The sequence below is a fragment of the Vidua chalybeata genome, chromosome Z (assembly GCF_026979565.1).
Source record: "Vidua chalybeata isolate OUT-0048 chromosome Z, bVidCha1 merged haplotype, whole genome shotgun sequence".
In the NCBI taxonomy this organism is placed as follows: Eukaryota; Metazoa; Chordata; class Aves; order Passeriformes; family Viduidae; genus Vidua; species Vidua chalybeata.
The window spans coordinates 25,213,219-25,231,129 of NC_071570.1; the positions used below are offsets into that span (position 1 = coordinate 25,213,219).

The following is a 17,911-nucleotide window of genomic DNA, read 5'->3' on the forward strand; positions in this document are numbered from 1 at the left end:
TATAGCACAGGTGCTCCAGACCCTATGATGAATATAGTGGCCCTACTCTGAAGTCAGTTCAGTCTTGTGCTGGGGACCCCAGAGCTGGATGCAGTACTAGAGGTGGGGTATCACCTGAGAGGAGCAGTGGGACAGAATCCCCTCTTGTTCTGCTGCTCACACTTCTTTGGATGCAGCTCAGGATACAATTGGCTTTCTGGGTTGTGAGTGCCCATGGCTGGGTCACAGTAAGCTGCTTGTCCACGAACACCACCACATCTTCCTTTCAGAAGGCTACTCTCAACCCATTCTCTGCCCAGCCTGTACTGTTGCTTGGGATTGCCCTGACCCAGAATTTGATTTTCCAGATGTTTGCACAGGCCCATTTCTTGGGCCTGTTCTAGGTCCCTCTGAATGGCATTCCTTCTCTCTAGTGGGTCCGCCACACCACACAGCTTGATATCATTGTCAAACTTGCTGAGGATGCTCCCAGCTGTCCATATCACTGACAGAGATGTTGAACAGCACCAGTCCCAATATTGTCCCCTGGGGAACAGTCCCCTTGTCACTGCTTTCCACTTGGACATGGAGTTTTTGATAGCAACTCTTATAGTGCAACCATCCAGCCAATTCCTTATCCACCAAGTGGTCTGTCTGGCAGTTATGTGTCTCTCCCATTTACAGACCAAGATACCATGCAAAACAGTGTCAAATGCTTTGCAGAAGTCCAGGTAGATGACATCAGTTGCTCTTCCCTTATCCACCAGTGATGCAATCCCATTGTAGAAGGCCTTTGTCTTCATTAATTTATTTTGGTATTGTTGTTGGTGGTTGTTGGTAGTTTGTTCCTCTATTTTTGCCCTTTTTTCTTAAAAAATATTGAAGCTGAAATCAAGAATTTTACTGTAATGCAGATTAAAAAATGGAAAGCCATAATCTTGTTCTCCCTTGTTCTCCCTTGTTCATCCATTTGCAGATGACAATTACTACTTGTGCTGTGCCATTATTTAGTGTGAGTGAGAGAGGCATTGGGCCATTTTCATCTGTAGTAATTTTTTTTAATTTTAAATACTTTTAAAAGTATTGGTTTTGTTCTAGCTTAATCCACATTTCACAATCTGTGAGCCCATAGAAATACTTCTTGGCTCTTTTCATTATCCATTCAATAAATTTGAGCTTTTTACAGGGCCTAAAGGAGGTTTGCATTTTTAATAATATTGAAAAATGGTGCCTGCAATTCATCTACTCTTTGGATTAAATTATAACAGTAGTTTATAGTGTTTATTACCAACAGTTGCTGTTGATCAGCCATCACTGACTCTTGCACTTACAGTAAAGTGTTTCACTTTTGTTTCTTTTGTCATTTCAGATACTAGAAATATAGTATGAATATTTTTAATAAAATGGTGCTTCCACAGACAACAAGATTCAGAAAGGACAGATGTGGTATTCCCATTCTGTTTCTTCCCTCCACCAAATGCAAAAATTGACAATTTGATCAGTAATGTTGATGTAAAAAATTATTTGGTTTCTTGATTTTTGGAGCTGTTGAAGACCTATTTCACTTTATTTGCCCATGCACAAGAAATAGTCTCAAGGCTCCTGGTAACTCCAGTCATGGATCAGAGTAAGGTCATGCATGCCAATGGAGACATAATTTCAAAATGACAAAAAAAAATCCTGAATTACTTTCTGGAAATGCTATAAAGTAGATGAAGTTGATACAATTGTCAGTGAGTTAGGACTGCTATAACATCAAGATCACTACTTTTTCACAAGGTAGCACATACCCCAAAACAATATCCTGGCATCTTTCTTAGTGTGCTGGTGATCCTTTTCTGTTCTGTGAGAACGCATTTGGGAGTTCTGCCTGTTAGCAGAGATCATGAAGCATTAAAGCTTCAAGTTTAGTAAACATCTAAACCCCAAATTTTATCTTTAATTCAACTGATTTCTGATTCTGTGAACTCCACTGAATTATTGATTATTTGATTAGAATAATGTTTCATGTGGCTGTCTGTTGGCAGTGGCATTAGTGCAAAGTTTGGTATGAGTTTATCACATGCTTTTAGGCCTTTTGCAACTGCCTATTGTGAGCATTTTAGTCCTAAATGTCAATGGAAAGTACTGCTTATGTGTTTTATCCAAAACAAACACAAGAGTGTCAGAGTGAGCTGCGCCACAGCTGAATGGTAGTGCTGATAGTGTTAATGCACAGTTGTGCTTGCTCCACGTTAATACTCCTATTAAGTTAGTATGTTGTGTTAGACGGCATGTTTTGTATCTAATGAACCAAATGAACAAGATTAAGCAGTGGGGAAAAAAGAGGGCTAAGAATAAATGTATTACTCCTAAAAATTTTTAGAAACAAGTTAATCCTTTCCCAGACTTTGAGAGGCAAAACAAGGGCCACCAAATATTGAAGCTTGCTTTGATTAGAGCTTACTAGCATTTTACGTGGCTAAATAATTAATTCTGTTTTGAAAGAAAGACTTTAAACAGTGCTGGGTGTGGCATTTATTTTTCTCCGTGGGTTTGTTTGATAACATAGTAGTTCACAGCACATACAAAAATACTGTTCTAGGACACTAAACAAGTTACAAAGTAGATGTAAATAAGCACTGAAAATGGTTAATACTGACTTTTGAACAGCTCTGCGGGACATCTTTGAGCTTCTTTTCCACAGGGAAGGGTAACAAAGCAAGTATTTATTTTATGTTCTTATAAATTATTTTCTTTGTATTTTCTTTAAATACTGTGAATACTTTAGTGCTGCTGATGCTTGTGGTTAAATACACAAATAGCTTGGAGTGTCACAATTTCTCAAAGACTATGCCCACATATAGTTCTACACAGAAGAGTGACTGAGGAATGAGCTTCGTTTATCAACACTGACAATGTCCAAGGGATTCAGCAAAGTATTCTTTGTGAAGGAGGGCAGACTACTGCTGTATTTCAGAAGTTAATTGAAGAAATTAAGTATGAATATTTCTGAGGATTTTTATGAGAAACTGGGCTTGAGGCAGACAGGAAAGTCTTTTAAGGGTCTTATGCTGTAGAACTGAATTTGAGGAGATACAAGCTGAAAAGCTGTACCAACAAATGTATCTTAATTTCTGTCCTAGATGTCTGTTTTATTTTGCCTGCAAAAATTTGGTCCTTTCAACAAACTGCCAAAGCTTCGTTGGGCTTCTAGTCTGATCTGCCAGCATAGATTTTTAATAATTACATATATCTAAGTTGTAAACGTATTTAAGAATGCAATTTATTGATTTTTAATGGTCTGGAGAGTTATAAAGGAGCAAATTTTATTGAAAAAATATTTGAATGCAAGTGGAAGAATCACAGCATTGATAAAAATATCTTAGACAACATCAGTAGATATAACAGGGTGAGAGCTAGTTGTGAATGATCTGGAACACGCAGTAAGATTAAGTACTGTTCAGCACACTCAAATTTTTTTCCTACAGGCAAGCAATTCAGTTGCAGCCTGACATTTAAGAGTTTCTTGTGATGTCAGGAGCAAAGCAATGTCCATTTCAGTAACTTAAATAGGAGAATTATATTAAGCAATAATAATAATAACAACAATAATAATGTATTATATTAATATATTAAGTAGGTGATAGTCATCACAAAATACAGTAGGATGTATTATGAATCCTACTATGACCAGAAAAATTGAATAGCTTTAAAACAACTGAAAATAGAAAAAACATAATGAGATGTGTTTTATGCTGATAAAGTAAATAAGACTTGTACATTACTTATATAAAAACATACCCTTGTATATAATTAATATTTAGGAAAGGTTTGATATTTTGAACTTATTTATTTGGGGTATATTTTTCTTTTAAGGTAGGAAATATTCTTTGTTTTCTAATGGAAAAAAGATCTTTTTGTCTGAAAGTTCTGGATGCTATAAAATATACTACCCTATTTTTGCTCCTTAGGGTCACATTAAACATCTTAATTTTTAATGGCTTAAGTTCAGAACTTCAGTAAGGAACCATACCTCTCTTCATTTAAAGGGAGAATGTGTGACTGCTAAAAAAGATGTTATTCTTTGAAGCTGTCTTTGAATATATGAGCTATAACATGACATATTTACAGTGTCTAGTGTTCAGAATCTTAGCTGAATCTTCTTAAAAGTGAAAGTGTCTGTACATTCCTTTCATCACTGCATACTTGCATGGTCTGTCTTCAGCAGGTGTATCATGCACCATGTAGACAGGCAGAACCTTTTGTTACAGATACATATATAGACTAGACTTATGCTGTTGTTTAGTATTTTTTCCACACCTCTCTTACAATTTTCACAGGACTGCTATTTTCTACACAATTTGTTAGAAAAGGAGAGTGTAGAGATGAGGCAGTTGCTAGAGGAAGAAGAAGCTTCCAAACTACTACTCATTTAGAGAGTCAGCAGACAGCTGAGTTTGTATTTGTACGTATTGTGTATGTTTGCCTGCCACTTACTTCGTGAATACTTGAAACCAGCCATACTTCACATCCTGTTGTTTATGCAGTCAGAGAGAAAATATGGAGTGAAGCTGAAGCAAAAGCAGGAGTAGAAAAGGACAAGAAAAGAGATCATAATGCTCTGCAGATTGGTGTATTAGCTGACATTATTTTGCTGCTCACAGACCTCACACTTTAATAGATCATAGCAGTGTTTGTTGTCATACTCAGGTGTTGCAGCCTAGACAGATATCTACCTTGAATCATTGTCTTTGGTACATGTTTCCTGTCTCTTTTGAAAACTCTTGTATTGTCAGAGCAATGAAAAATACTTTTTAACTGATGTTTGCCACCTTTTTATTTTAGAGAAAAAAAATCTGGTCTTTCCTTCTGATGATAAACATCTTAATTGATAATAATTATTTTAAGGCTACTCAGACTATGATCCTTTTCTGCTTTGTTTTTGCTCTGTAAACCACATAGAAATAGTGTCCCTTGAGTATAACGTATTTGCTGTATTCACATAGTCTGTAGCCAGAGTACCAGAAAAGCCGGAGATGGATAATGTTGACTTTGGTCTGGTGAACTGAGTGCAGGGCTGGAAGCCTAATAACAGAAATCAGGGTTAAAATTCTTCATCTGAAAAAATTCTTTCCAAGGAAGTGCTACATGTTGCTACTGAAAATTGTCATTATTTTTGGTGCCAGTATCACCTCTACCTTTCCCTTTTTTTTTCTTTAATTGAATACTATTACTGTGCTATAGTTCTCTTAACTTTTTTTTTTTTTTTTAATAAAGGAAGATTTGGTGAGGTGCTCAACATCTCTAGAGTCTATGTATCAGCTAGACTGATATATCACTCTGAGGATATAGCAACGAGTAGTCAGAAATTCAGTGATTGGTGTAGTGGAACTGTATTTATTGAATTAGATTAAAGAATAATGTTTTGCCGGTACTATTTCAGTATTTTCCCTCAGACTGACCTGTTAGCAGGCCAGTTTTATTTTTTGTCCCTTATCCTCTTTTTGGCAAAGAGCTGACCAAATCCACAAATTAAGATTTGCTTGTAGCAGTTTGGTACTAGCATGATAACTGTATCACAGGTATGAAATTTAGCTCAAAGAAAACAGCTGCTCATCTTTACTTTGCATTCCTCCAAATAATATGCTTTTATTTGGTTTTCTCCTTATTTTTTTTTAATTATTTCTCATGTATGGACAATAAAAATGGGAAATTAGTGTTAGAAACACTGATGTTGATGAAATATATTTGGGTTTCCTGGTTTATGAATTTGAAAGCTTGAAATTTTTTGCTAAACATGTCACAGGATCAGATTATATCAAGATTGCTTATATGTTTGTGTACATACAAAATTGACCTTTGTGATGCAGCTTGACATCTAAACACTAAAAGCAGTCATTTGTTTTGACAGCAGAATTAATTGAGGCTAAAACAGTTGAAATTCCACTTGTATCAAGCTGTTCATTAGGAACTGCTGTCTGGCTTTAGTGCTGTCAGAAAAATAACCTGTTTTCCTATGATTAAATAGCAGAATGATGGTCGGTCCACTGAATATGAGAGAGAGGTTGAATAAACTTTCTACTGCGGAAACAATTCAGAAGTGACACACTGCAAGGGGGGTCAGAATGTGCATTGATATCCAGCTGAGCTGTCAACTGGCACTGAGCCAGGCACGCAAAGCTTTGCCATTTGAAGCAGCATGTGAAGCATATGCAGTTTAAAAAAATTGTCCTCCTTTCATGCATGATTTACACTCAGAGACAAATTTTTCTTTTTGTTGAAAACAAGAATATGGTTTGTTACTGCATTTGTAACTACAGGTACAGATTTATGGAGTATTTTTAAAATATTTTGCCTGAAACAGATATGTTAATGTTTATATGTGTGCATGCATGTGTGTAAACTGATTCCTCAGGCTGCAGGGAAAGGCAATTTTGGGGGGCGTTTTGAGGGTCTGAGTGTTTCTAGTTACTGAGAATTATTCGAGGTTAATACCAGTATAATATTTCTTTCTGTCATGCATGCCCCCCTTAAGATAGAAAAGACATAGTTTTCAAAAGCAGATGCAAATGTAAAGTAGTTCTTACTTATTTGTTGACTTCTTGATTTGTTTAACTTTTTAGTTCTGTGGGATTTTCCAGTTCATTGATATACTTACTGGGGGCGCTTTTTCAGTGTATGACATAATACTATGTTTTCCTTACTAGTAATATTGCTTGGCTTTTGCATTTGACTTGTTTATTTAAGAATCCAAACAGTAAAATATTTTTTTCTTCTCAGTTGAGGAAAGTGGGAATTTTTTTATTGTTTTGATATTAGCAAAACATTCTACCAAAGTCTCCCTCACAGAGGTTTTATATAAAAGTTACATAGACAGGTTAGAAAACCTGTATATAGGATTTTGTGGAGAGAGGTTTTTACTGGTTTTTTTAAGTAGCAGGTATAAGATAGTTGTTATAAAGATAGTTTCTGTAGTTGCCTTGAATATACTCTGAAAGTACTGTTCCCATAGATGTGAGCTAAATATGTAGGAGATTCTGTAAGATAATGTACAGTGCAATGAAATCTTCTTAATTTGTCTGTCAATAAGAACATTATCTCCTTATTTCTAGCTATATATTCTACCTTTAGTGGCATGAAAGCTCACATATTCACGTGTCACTTGTAACAAGAGAAACATTTCATGTAGTTACTGAACAGTCTAGGAGATGCATCCCTTACTCACTGGTGCTTAATTTATGCAAGTGTCACGTCTTGTAAATTATGAAATTAACTAAAATAAAAATTACACTCTATTATATTATTGTATAAATTATGTTTATACAAATTACTTTTTTTTTGTTCCAGCAAACAAAAGCTGCCTTATTTTAAGAGCCTAAGAACTGAACCAATCCTGGTGTATTTGCTTTAGTACTCTGTTGTCAATTTGCAGCTGTCTGCCTCCATTTTATTGTGAAGCTATACTCCATTTGCTTTCTCTTATTGTCCTTATTCTGTCCCAGCTGGTAGAATACCGTGAGCATTCAAAAACTCAGTGCAGCTTGTAGTGATACTTGCTATGAATTTGTATGTACAGTTAGAGGAGCTTACTGATTTTTGATGTCTGCTTCCTTTGTAGAATACTACTATTTCTCATTAGCATCAGGATAGCTAGGTATATATACTTAAGTGATGGAAATCCCACTAGATACTCATGTCTCTTTCCGTTACAATGGCTAACCTTCATTTATGCACTGTATTTATTAATTTTTTTCTATTCTGTGTGTCTACAGTATCAAATACATGCAAGTCTATGTAGAGGTATTTGAGGTGTTAAAGCCAGTGTTACCAATGTATGGATTAATATAGCAGCAGGGAGAGTTGACTTTTGAAAGTTGGACTCTCCTTGCAACAGAACATTAAATCAGAGACCTTTGCAAGGATTGAACTAGATCTCAGCTCTAACTTTTTATTTACTCTGAAAAAAGTTTTGAAATGTCATTTTGTTTTTTACAGTAATGCTGTAGTTTTAGAATTTGGTTTTGTGTTCATATGAATGCTTGAGAATGGGCTTCCATCTCAGTTCACATTATTGTCTTGTTATGAGAAAAAGAGCAAAGGAAATTTTAGTGCTTTGATTGCAGTACTGCCAAATAGCAGTGTTATCAGCATTATTACCTGCACTGCAGTATGGCACCATTTCAGTGCCTTAGGCTATCATGTGGCATGGACTCTAGAGACTGCTTCAGGGAATGACTTGAGTCCCCAACATCAGCACTGCTTCTTAAATGTGAAGCAACTGCTTTTCTTTCTTTTAATGTTGCAATGGACAATGAATCTGTTTACTTGCACCAAAAATTTTAGCAATTGTAATCATCCAGATTACAAGGAGTTGAAGTCTTTGTTGGTGTTAAGCCTTTGTCTACAGTACAATCATTGGGCACAAGTCTGTTCTGAAAACTTTTTACCTCACAGAGGTAATGCATCAATTTTAAAAACTTCATGTAGTTGTTACAGAAGTTATTGAGATACCAGGAGATTAATTGCATGCTTTGACTTCCATTTGTATACTACATCTGTCTGGCAATCTCCATTAATGCCAATCCACAGGTAGTTCTTGATTATAGCAATTTCTGACTTCTCGACTTCTGATTAAGGAATCAGAAAGATATGCATTCTGGTGTCTCAGAGGGGATTTTCTGAGTTGGGATTTTTTTTAGATGTTTGGGGGATTTTTTTTTCAGTGCTAGTGCAGCTGCTTTTGTTTCCATGTTATACACAGACAGTGGGCAATGCTAGAAAACTTAAGAAACTGTCTGAATTCCTTATTGATGCTATGCTCCCATAACAGTATGTGTGCCTAAAGCCTTCTGGCTGACTAGGAGACTGCAGCTGGTTCTAGCAGAGGACAGTGTGGTGACAACATGCAGTCCTGGCTGGACAGCAGTATTATCACCTCTTCGGACTCAAAGACATCTGACCGCAGGAAACTCCAGCTGTTACGCAGGCTGTTGGAAGCTTCTCACAGCTATCCTGTTTTGTAAGTTAGTACACTATAGAGTGCCACAATAGACAGGAAATGTCTATTTCTGAAATGTTACTTTGATTAAAAATACTATGCCCAAGGCAAAATATGGTACTCTTTATGGCAGACATATAGGAAGCAAAACTGTTGGGAGGTCTGAAGTTACAGAACAAAACTCATCAGAAAATTTAAAACTGTTAAAAATTTCACTCTGCCCCATTATATTCTTAGTTGGAAGGCATCCACAAGGATCATCAAGTCAAGCTCCTAAGTGAATAGCCCATACAGGGATTGAACCCACAACCTCAGTGTTAATAGCACCATGCCCTAACCAACTGAGCTAATTAGAGACAGCCACTGATATGAATTTCTGAAATTCCAAAGGAAGAAGGGCCCTATACAAATTTGAGTAGGAAAGGTAAGTTACTACCAAGATAGGTTTTTTAATTGTAACTGATTCACATGATATCTGTGCGTTTCTGTAGAAAGAAAGAATGTGTCTTCAAGGAAAAATTCTTACAAGGCACAAAAAACTCACCTTTAAAGGCAAGTGTTCTAGGCAAGCATAATGGAAAAAAGTAGATGAACTTGGATGTCTTGTTAAAGAAAATATTTCCTTTCTGCTTATTTTAGAAGTGGAAGTTAAGATACTGATCTGAAATATGGATGAGCTATATTTGAGCCTTCATTATTTCTTTTAATCATTATTGTAAAAGTTTTAAAATTAAAGGGATCACTCTTAGTGGAAAGGGTAAAGAAATGGTGGAATTCTGAAAAAGCCTAAGTATTTTATCCCTCGGAAAATATAAGTCTCAGTGTTTACAGGTTTCTTTCTTTTGCTTTAGGGATGAATGTGGTTGTTTTGGCTTTTTAAAAATTTTTCCTAGCAAAATGAGAATATGTTTAGAAGCAAGAAATACAAGTAGTTAAATCATTAGCAAAGTGATGAAAAATGTGTGGTCTGAAGTGTAGTTCTGAAGAAGTAATGGTTGTGTTCTTCAGAATTTACATTTTATGGCAATTTTATGAATGTATTGCTTAGTATCCTTAATAGACTTTAATTTTTTATTTGTAAAATAAAATGTTGGTTAAATCTATATGGAGATGTAGACATGTACTGTTCTAAAAATTAGTTTTCCTGGATTTTTTTTCTGTTCTTTTGTTTTACAAGATATCCAGGTTTGCTTCCTTTCAAAGCATGCTGACTTTGTTTTACTGTGTATTTAGTGAAAGTATTGGAAGACCAGTGTAAAATGCACGTATATTTATGATGGGTAAAAGATTGAGAGAGCTGTAAGGAATTTGCATCTTGTCTTTCTGTATTGAATAATTAGACTTGCGTTTGAAGTAATTTACTAATTGAAATTTAAAGGTCTGTTAAGACTGCTGTTTGAAATTTGTCTTTTAATATTCTGCTTTCAAGAGCATAATTTGGTGGCCAAACAATTACGTTATGATAAGTGAGATATTGATGGGTTCTAGTCCAAAATTCTGATCCTGCTGTTTTACAAACATTTATATTTGTTTTTACTGATTGGGAAAATTTTGCAAACTCAGTCTTAACTAGACTAAATATAAATTAATACTTTGAGCATGCCATAATTAAAAAAAAAAAAGAAGTCATTAGAAGTATTTTTTCCTCCTCTGTCTTATCTGTAATATATCTGTACATAAACTTGTGTGCATGCTATCAAAATGTTTGTAGAAAGGTAAGTAATAACCCCCGTGGCACAGTGATAGTGTGCTAAACTTTTTCTTCTGTGGATACAGATACAAGGTAATCCAACATGAGCTGGAAGAAAAGGTGCCTGCCTGCATGTGCTCTCTGTTTTCATTGCACTTCCACAAGTGTTGGTATGATTCTGTCATTCCCTGGACAAGATCCTACAGAAACTCACGCTGTTTTCTGTACATGTGCTTCCTGAAATGTCTCATAGTGGGATTAAATAAAGTCTACGCTTAGGAATATCTAGGAATAAATGAGTTTTAGGACTCTTAATTTGTGGCAAATACAATGTGACGAATTTCTTTAGATCCAGAACTTCGGTAGTGTGCTTATTTTTTTTTTTTTGGTGCTGTTGGGTCCTAATGATTTTTTTGAAAAAAAAAGATTTATTGCTGTGTTTAAGGTTTTACATGCCACTTCTAATTGTGTAGGCAATTGGCTGTGGAGAGGAAACACTAGAACTAGCAATGCGGGGTTAGAAATAGTGTGACTTTCAAAATTAGGGCTATAGCTTTTCCTTTTTCATTTTTACTTATACAGTTCTTGTTCATTAAAAGGAGATAAATTGAAAACCTTACACTGATGCTATATTATAAATGCAATTTTGAATGAGGACACCAATTAGATATAGGCAATTGAATTGTAGTTAGATGATGACTAGTATTTTAATTTTTCAGTATGACGGAGTGAACACTGCTTTACATATGTGATTTTGCAGTATCTTTGGCAATTGGCAGAGTAATTGTGCCTTTCAGTTATGACCAACATTTGTAATTTGATTGTCTCATATTTTCAGGAAATATTAGTTGTCATTAAAATAGATGAAATTTGACCTAATGTTTATCTTCACTGTCATTTCTTTAAGGCCCTATCGAGTTTGAAGAATGTAACACATCCAGTGTAGCTGAAGGTGAGTTGCCATATCATAGTTATTTACATGAGAATGCTGTGGATAAGGACCTGAACAGTGAAGGATACTCAGTGTGTGAGTCTGTATAATTTTCAAGTGCTCCAGTACACTAAAATGCAATTTTTCTTTTGAAAAACAAACTTCAGTGACAATAAGACTGATAGCTTTTATATTTTTCAGGTTCTCTGCTGCCTAGTATGTAACTCTGAAACTTCATATTAGATGTTCATAGGTTCTCTTCACAGGGTAGTTAGACAAAACAATCCCTTCCCATCTAGAGAATCAAGGGCAGCCATTACCCAAAAAGCATAAACAATGGTGAAGAGAAGGGGGCAACTCAGGGGGTTGACTTCATGACCTGGAGCTGTAATTGGACAATTGAACTCAATATGTAGATGAACAAAAACCTATAAAAGTGTAAAAACTTGTGACTGACATCCATCTTGGATTCATCCTGGGTGTAGCCCTGGCCAGGTTCTTGTACTGCCCAAGGTGTATTCCTTTTAAGGGCCTTCAATATATACCTATTTTGTCCATTTAGCTCTGTCTAGTCTCTGTTCCAGATCAGCCTTTCTAGGCATCAAGGCGTATAAAACTTTTATAAGACAAATGCATAAAGGTCAGACAATTTGAGTGTTTCTTACAAGTGTACGTTGGCTAAGAGTTTGTCTTTGTGGAGGTTTGGATTTAATTCAGCTATGAATGTGCTGTAGCTTAATTTACAACTGTCAAAACAATGGGCTCTTCCTATTGTTACTGTGTCAGTTAAACTGAGCCTAATGTAGTGTTATGGTTGCAAAGTCTGTTGGTGCTGCATTTTTTGCTTAGGGGGTTGTTTTAAGTGGTTAAGAGCTGCTTTCTGTCCGTAAGCTATGTCTTTACTGGGACAGAGGATTCAGCAGTATTACTTAAAGCATCCAAAAACTTTTTTAAATTGCCAAGATTTTAGCTGAGACTTAACATCTCTTCTAACTGAAGCTGAGAAGATCCATGTTCAGAAATTACTCTCATATTCCATTTGCCATTTTTTGGGCAGCATTAGACACAGAGAAAAAACAAAGCCCAGAAATTTAAAAATAATCTTGAAGAAAATTATGTGCCTCAGTATATATTACTGACTCTACAGCTACCTGATTTGAGAAGTTTGGAGTTATTGAAAATTTCTAGGGGTGGAGAGGTTCCTTATGTGCTGTGTAATGTATTTTTGTAAAGGTAAATATAATAAGGTGCTTGAATTGACAGTGGTTTAATTTTGGAAACCAAATTATTTCTACCATTCTGCTCTAAAGCATGCTGTCAGTAGTATCATGCATCAAAACCAAATTGTAGACTAGTTGGATCAGGTGCTTGCACTTAGTCATTTTGTTTGGCAGCCTGCTTTGCCTCAGCAAACTTGTGAAGAAGCAGATGTGGCAGTAAGTCTGAGGGAATATTTAAGTGTATTTTAGTTTTAGTACATTAAGTGGGAATGAAAGCAATACGAAAGCAATGAACATACTTCTTTCAGTACTGTAGCTATATGTATCCAGTGCTAAAAGCAGGGAAGAAACAGAAGGGGAGAAGTGCAATTCCAAACTCAGCGAGAACCAGTCTTGGAGCTGGATACAGTACTGGGAAATCATAAATTCACATCAGCTGGAAAGCCAAGAAACAGTTTTATTTTTAACAGGACCAAGATCTTACTTTTGAGGAAAGACAGGAGCTTACAGTTCGTGGGAGCACACAGGGCAAAAGAAGCAACAGCAGAGTGTTGAACTGCAGTAGCTGGGGAAGGCAATGTGCAGTTTCTCATCCATGACTATTCAGGATTGCCTGGAGCAACAACTCCTGTTGAATTTTTGTGAGCAGAACAAAAACTCTTCCTCAAAACTGTCTATTTAAAAAACCAGAGTCTGTATACCCAACTAGGAGATCCAAGTCAGTTTTTTAAGAATTTTGTTACTAATATGGTGAACACTATTTTGATTTTTTTTTTAGATTGGTATTTCACTTAAAGCAAGTTGGAATAATGTTCCCTTAGTTTGGCTCCATATCTATCTCCACTGCATACCTGTGGCAGCATTTAAAACATTTAATTCATATGCATCTGTATTTGACATTGCTAAATATGCATTCATCTCTTTGATCTATGAATGAAAAGAGTTTGTTCCATAGGAATAAAACCACGGAAAAGGAAGCCTTTTGGTTTATCAGGAATTATGAAAAAAGAAAAAGATACTGAATCTGTGTAAGTATATTTCCACCCTGAAGCCTTGTTTTGTATGAAAACTAGTAATGGGGATAAAAGTTAGTCCATATTTAAACAAAAAAGTAGGCTTATAATAGTGGTTTAATGCAATGAATACAAAAACATCACAGTTATTTATGATTTTTGTGACCAAGAATTTTAACATAAATAACAAGAAATAACAAGTGTATTCAAAGTAGTCAACTCATGTTTCATTCCTGTGCATAGGTAAGTAGTTTTCTATTTTTCTACATTTCAGCATTGTAGATAATGTAATTCACATTAATCCTAATAAAATATGTCTGTATGTGGTAAAAGTACTGGATGGCTGTGTTTGCAGAATTGAAGCTTCAGGTATTCTGTTAGAGGAACTTCTACATACACTGTCAAAGGACAGAAAAATGAAGTATATCATAAGCAGCTCCCTTCTCAAACACCATCATTCTAGCTCAGGACTTATGTCCCAGTGTACCCTATGCCATATTCTTCGTGTGTACTCAATCTCCCAGGAGTTAATCTGTGCAAAAAGTGAGTTTGAATAACAGTTCTGAGGTGAATTAGTCACAGTGTCTATATTAGTATTTATGGTCAGTGTATTTTTTTCATAATTTCTACATGTATTTTCTCAAGAAGATAGCTTACAATTTGACAAATTTGACAATATAGAAATATTCTCAGAGGCAACATCTGCATACATACTTTTTAAAATTAGTTTTTAAAGTGTTTTACCAGTGTTAGTTTTTTTTAACATACTGATGAAAAATTAATGACCTAAGAACGGCAGGTGTTAATATTCACACTCTACAACAGTGACTTGATTCTGAAATCAAAAAGAAAAATGTATAATGGAATTATATCAATCTCCAATGTAAAATGTGCCATAGGCATTTACAGAGATTCTTGCATTAAACCATAACTACTAAATTAACTAGAACATGACTAATAAATAACAGGATTCATTATGTGTTTATATTCTAATACTTCTTTTATGATCTCTTTAGAAATATAGATTGCTAGTCTGTATTTTGTCTGATTTAATCTTCAGCTGATGATCCTGTTATGGACTGGAAATGATGAAGCTGTCATCAGAAACTTCTCTGCAGAGAAGTCAAGTCCTCCCTTGGCCTTGTGTTTTAATAGACTGTAAGCTTGTTTAGTTTGTGTAGGGCAAGCTTTCTTACTTCTAGAAAAACTGTCGTGGTTAGTAGGCTTTTCAGTTTGTCAAGATAGTTTTTAAACTGTTGATGCCTGAACCGGTGTGTCTAGTAATGGTTTTAATGCAGGGAAATACCACACAGGGTGCATTCTGTTACATATTGCTGTAGTTTAGCCAGGGATTTCACTTCTAACCATTGCTTTGCATGATTTGGTTGTTTCAGTTTTTATCTACAATCCTTAAATTCCCTTATAAAATCTCCATTTTCTGAAATACTATCTTATAGCAGAAGCATGACCCAGTTCTTTAATTTAAAAAGAATGATCTAGTAAATCTAGAGATTTAAAAATACTTTTATCTACAGCTTGATATCCTCATTCTCCTCACCAACGTTTGTAAACTGCTGTGTTTACATTGCATCTATAGAACAGATCCTGAGAGATGCTGATAGTACTCCTCTGAGTGATACTAGATCTACCATTTCTGTTTGAGATCTCTTAGCTCACTAATTTTGGAAACCTTCATTGTGGGCTGAAATATATTAATTCATTTGCCTCATATTTCACATTTCTCAACTTTTATGTACCTCAGGCTATCTTGTTTGCATACAGACACTTTTTGAAACCACATCTTTCAAGGAAAGAATATACTTTGTCTTTTCAAGCAGTAAAATATCTTTCAGAACAGCTCTGTTGCTATGAAAGATGTAAACCAAGTAGAAATTTGATCACATATGTCTTCTTTTGTGAGGCCTTTCAGAGAAGATGGAGTCCTTCATTTCTCACTGTCATTTCCTTAACATGCTGGGCTGAATTTTGTATTAATCCTTCCATGTTAGCAAGTTTTTTGCACCTGTTTTTAAGACACTGTAGTAAAAGCTACTTTTTTTGCCTTTTACCGATTTATTTTTTCAGAGAAGATGTTTTAGATTACAGTACATTTTATTTTTTTCCACATTCTTTTTTCTATACATGTATGTGTAGGATATTCAGACTAATGATATAAAAACATTCTTGTTCAGTTAAACCATCACGATTTGTCAGGGTGGAAATTAGAGAGGACTTGTATGCTACTCAAGTATTCCCACGTTCTGTAAATGTAATTGCCTGTGCTTTTTGAAGACATCAGAAAGAATCAGTGTCATTCATTATTTTAAGTACTACTGCTCAAATTGAAGTTGCAGGAAAAGTGTAACACTTGTGAATTATGTGCTTGCAACCACTGCCTTCCTGTAGGCAACTTTTTTTTTTTTTTTTAAGTGCTTTTTAGGAGGGTACTCAGTTATTTTGTTCAGCATCTTCTAGTACTTGACTGCAACTGTGCTTGACAAACAAGAACAATGAATGAAACTCTAAAAGACGAAACTCTGAATTCCTCTGAAGAAAATCTTAATTTCTTTATGAACTGGATTTTGTCCAAAACATTTTGCACTTACAGGTAGACTATTTCATTAGGATTGGTGACTTCTACTTATTGCACCTATCAACATGAAGACCTGAAACTTAAAGTATATTCATCCAGAACACAGTGTGGTAGTCCTCACTTTCCTTGATTTTTTTGTTATTATTTTGAATTCTTCTCAGTAATATGTGAGTTTGATTTTTCATCATTTCTTCTGAGTTTTTCTTCTGCAGTGTTTTGAGCATAAACTGTCAGCTGTTATTTAAATCTCATTCAGTTGAATGTGGATTATTTAAAGTAAAAATTTCAAGAGATTGAGAAGCAAAAGGGTCAAATGCACTATTTTAAATTAATTGAAAACATTGAAGGAAAATTTGTGTGAATAAAATAAGTTGTGCATTCTGTAATTGTAAATTTTCTTTATTCTTTTTAATAGGGAGTGTCCAGATGCAGACTCAGTTGTAAGTAGACTTATTTACAAAATAAATGCATATGCTAATACTATCAAGCTCTACAATCTGATGCAACTTAACTTACATACAGTCCCTGCAACACATAATTTATCTGATAGAGGATTTAGTATTTTCATAGCATACTCCAAGTGTTAATTTTGTGCAGTACATGATCTTCAGCAGTATGTACGAGCAAGAGTCAGTAATACATTTTCGTTTCCTAACAATTTTAGGTTTTTAGCAAGGTGTTTTCACTGCAAATATATAGTACTTTATTTTGAATCGTTTGAATTCCTTGGCTAATAGTTTGAATTCCTTGGCTAATAGATTCTAAGAAAGAAAAAAATTTAGTTTATTGTGGACTCAACTTTGTGTCGTCATACTCCTGTGTTTGCTACTGTTTCTTTTGAGAAATGCTTCTAATATTGACTGGATTCTGCTTTACCACTGGCAATAGAGTGTAGGAATATACTGTCTAAAATATGGCTTTAAATGCAGCATTTCTAGATGCACTTTATTAATGGTCTAGTTTTCATTACTGTTAGTTAGACCTGTGATATGTCTTAAATTTTTTTTTTAGTCAATTCAGGTAAGTGACCATTTCAAATTAAATTAAATATGTTAATGATTTTTATTTCCTTAATTTAGTCTTTTCTTTTTATGCAAACATGTATGTTCTATTGAAATAACATATAACAAAGGTTGTAACTCCCTGAAACTATGTTTAGGGAGAATTTACAGAGTAATCTAAGTGATTTTCTGTAGGCTTATTTATTTTTCATTCATTCATTTAGGTGCCAATTATATTACACAATTTAAATTTTCAAGTTCACTTATTTTGTGGATTTTCTTAGTTTTATTTGGTAACTAGGAGGTTTTAGTACCTAATATTAATTTTTTTTTGAGAAACTTGATTTGAAACATCTATCCTAAATGGGGAAAACTAAGTTTTACCACATAACAGAACTATATGTGTAAGAACAGATATGTAATTCTTGCCAAGACAGTTATTTTATATTGTGGAGTCATCTTGACTTACAGCAAGGTTCTTTCCTTGGGTGCATTTAAAAGTAA

At 34.8% G+C, this 17,911-nt stretch overlaps 1 protein-coding gene across 3 annotated transcripts in view; it reads left to right on the forward strand.

Annotated features, from left to right (window-relative positions):
- The window catches only part of FCHO2 (FCH and mu domain containing endocytic adaptor 2), an 83,909-nt gene that overhangs the window by 28,941 nt on the left and 37,057 nt on the right, over positions 1–17,911 (forward strand). For all 3 annotated transcript variants that reach the window (XM_053968804.1, XM_053968805.1, XM_053968807.1), the window contains exons 9-11: positions 11,557–11,601; positions 13,756–13,828; positions 16,822–16,846. In XM_053968804.1, the coding sequence (XP_053824779.1) occupies positions 11,557–11,601; positions 13,756–13,828; positions 16,822–16,846 (143 nt within the window). The remainder of the gene's footprint in view (positions 1–11,556; positions 11,602–13,755; positions 13,829–16,821; positions 16,847–17,911) is intronic.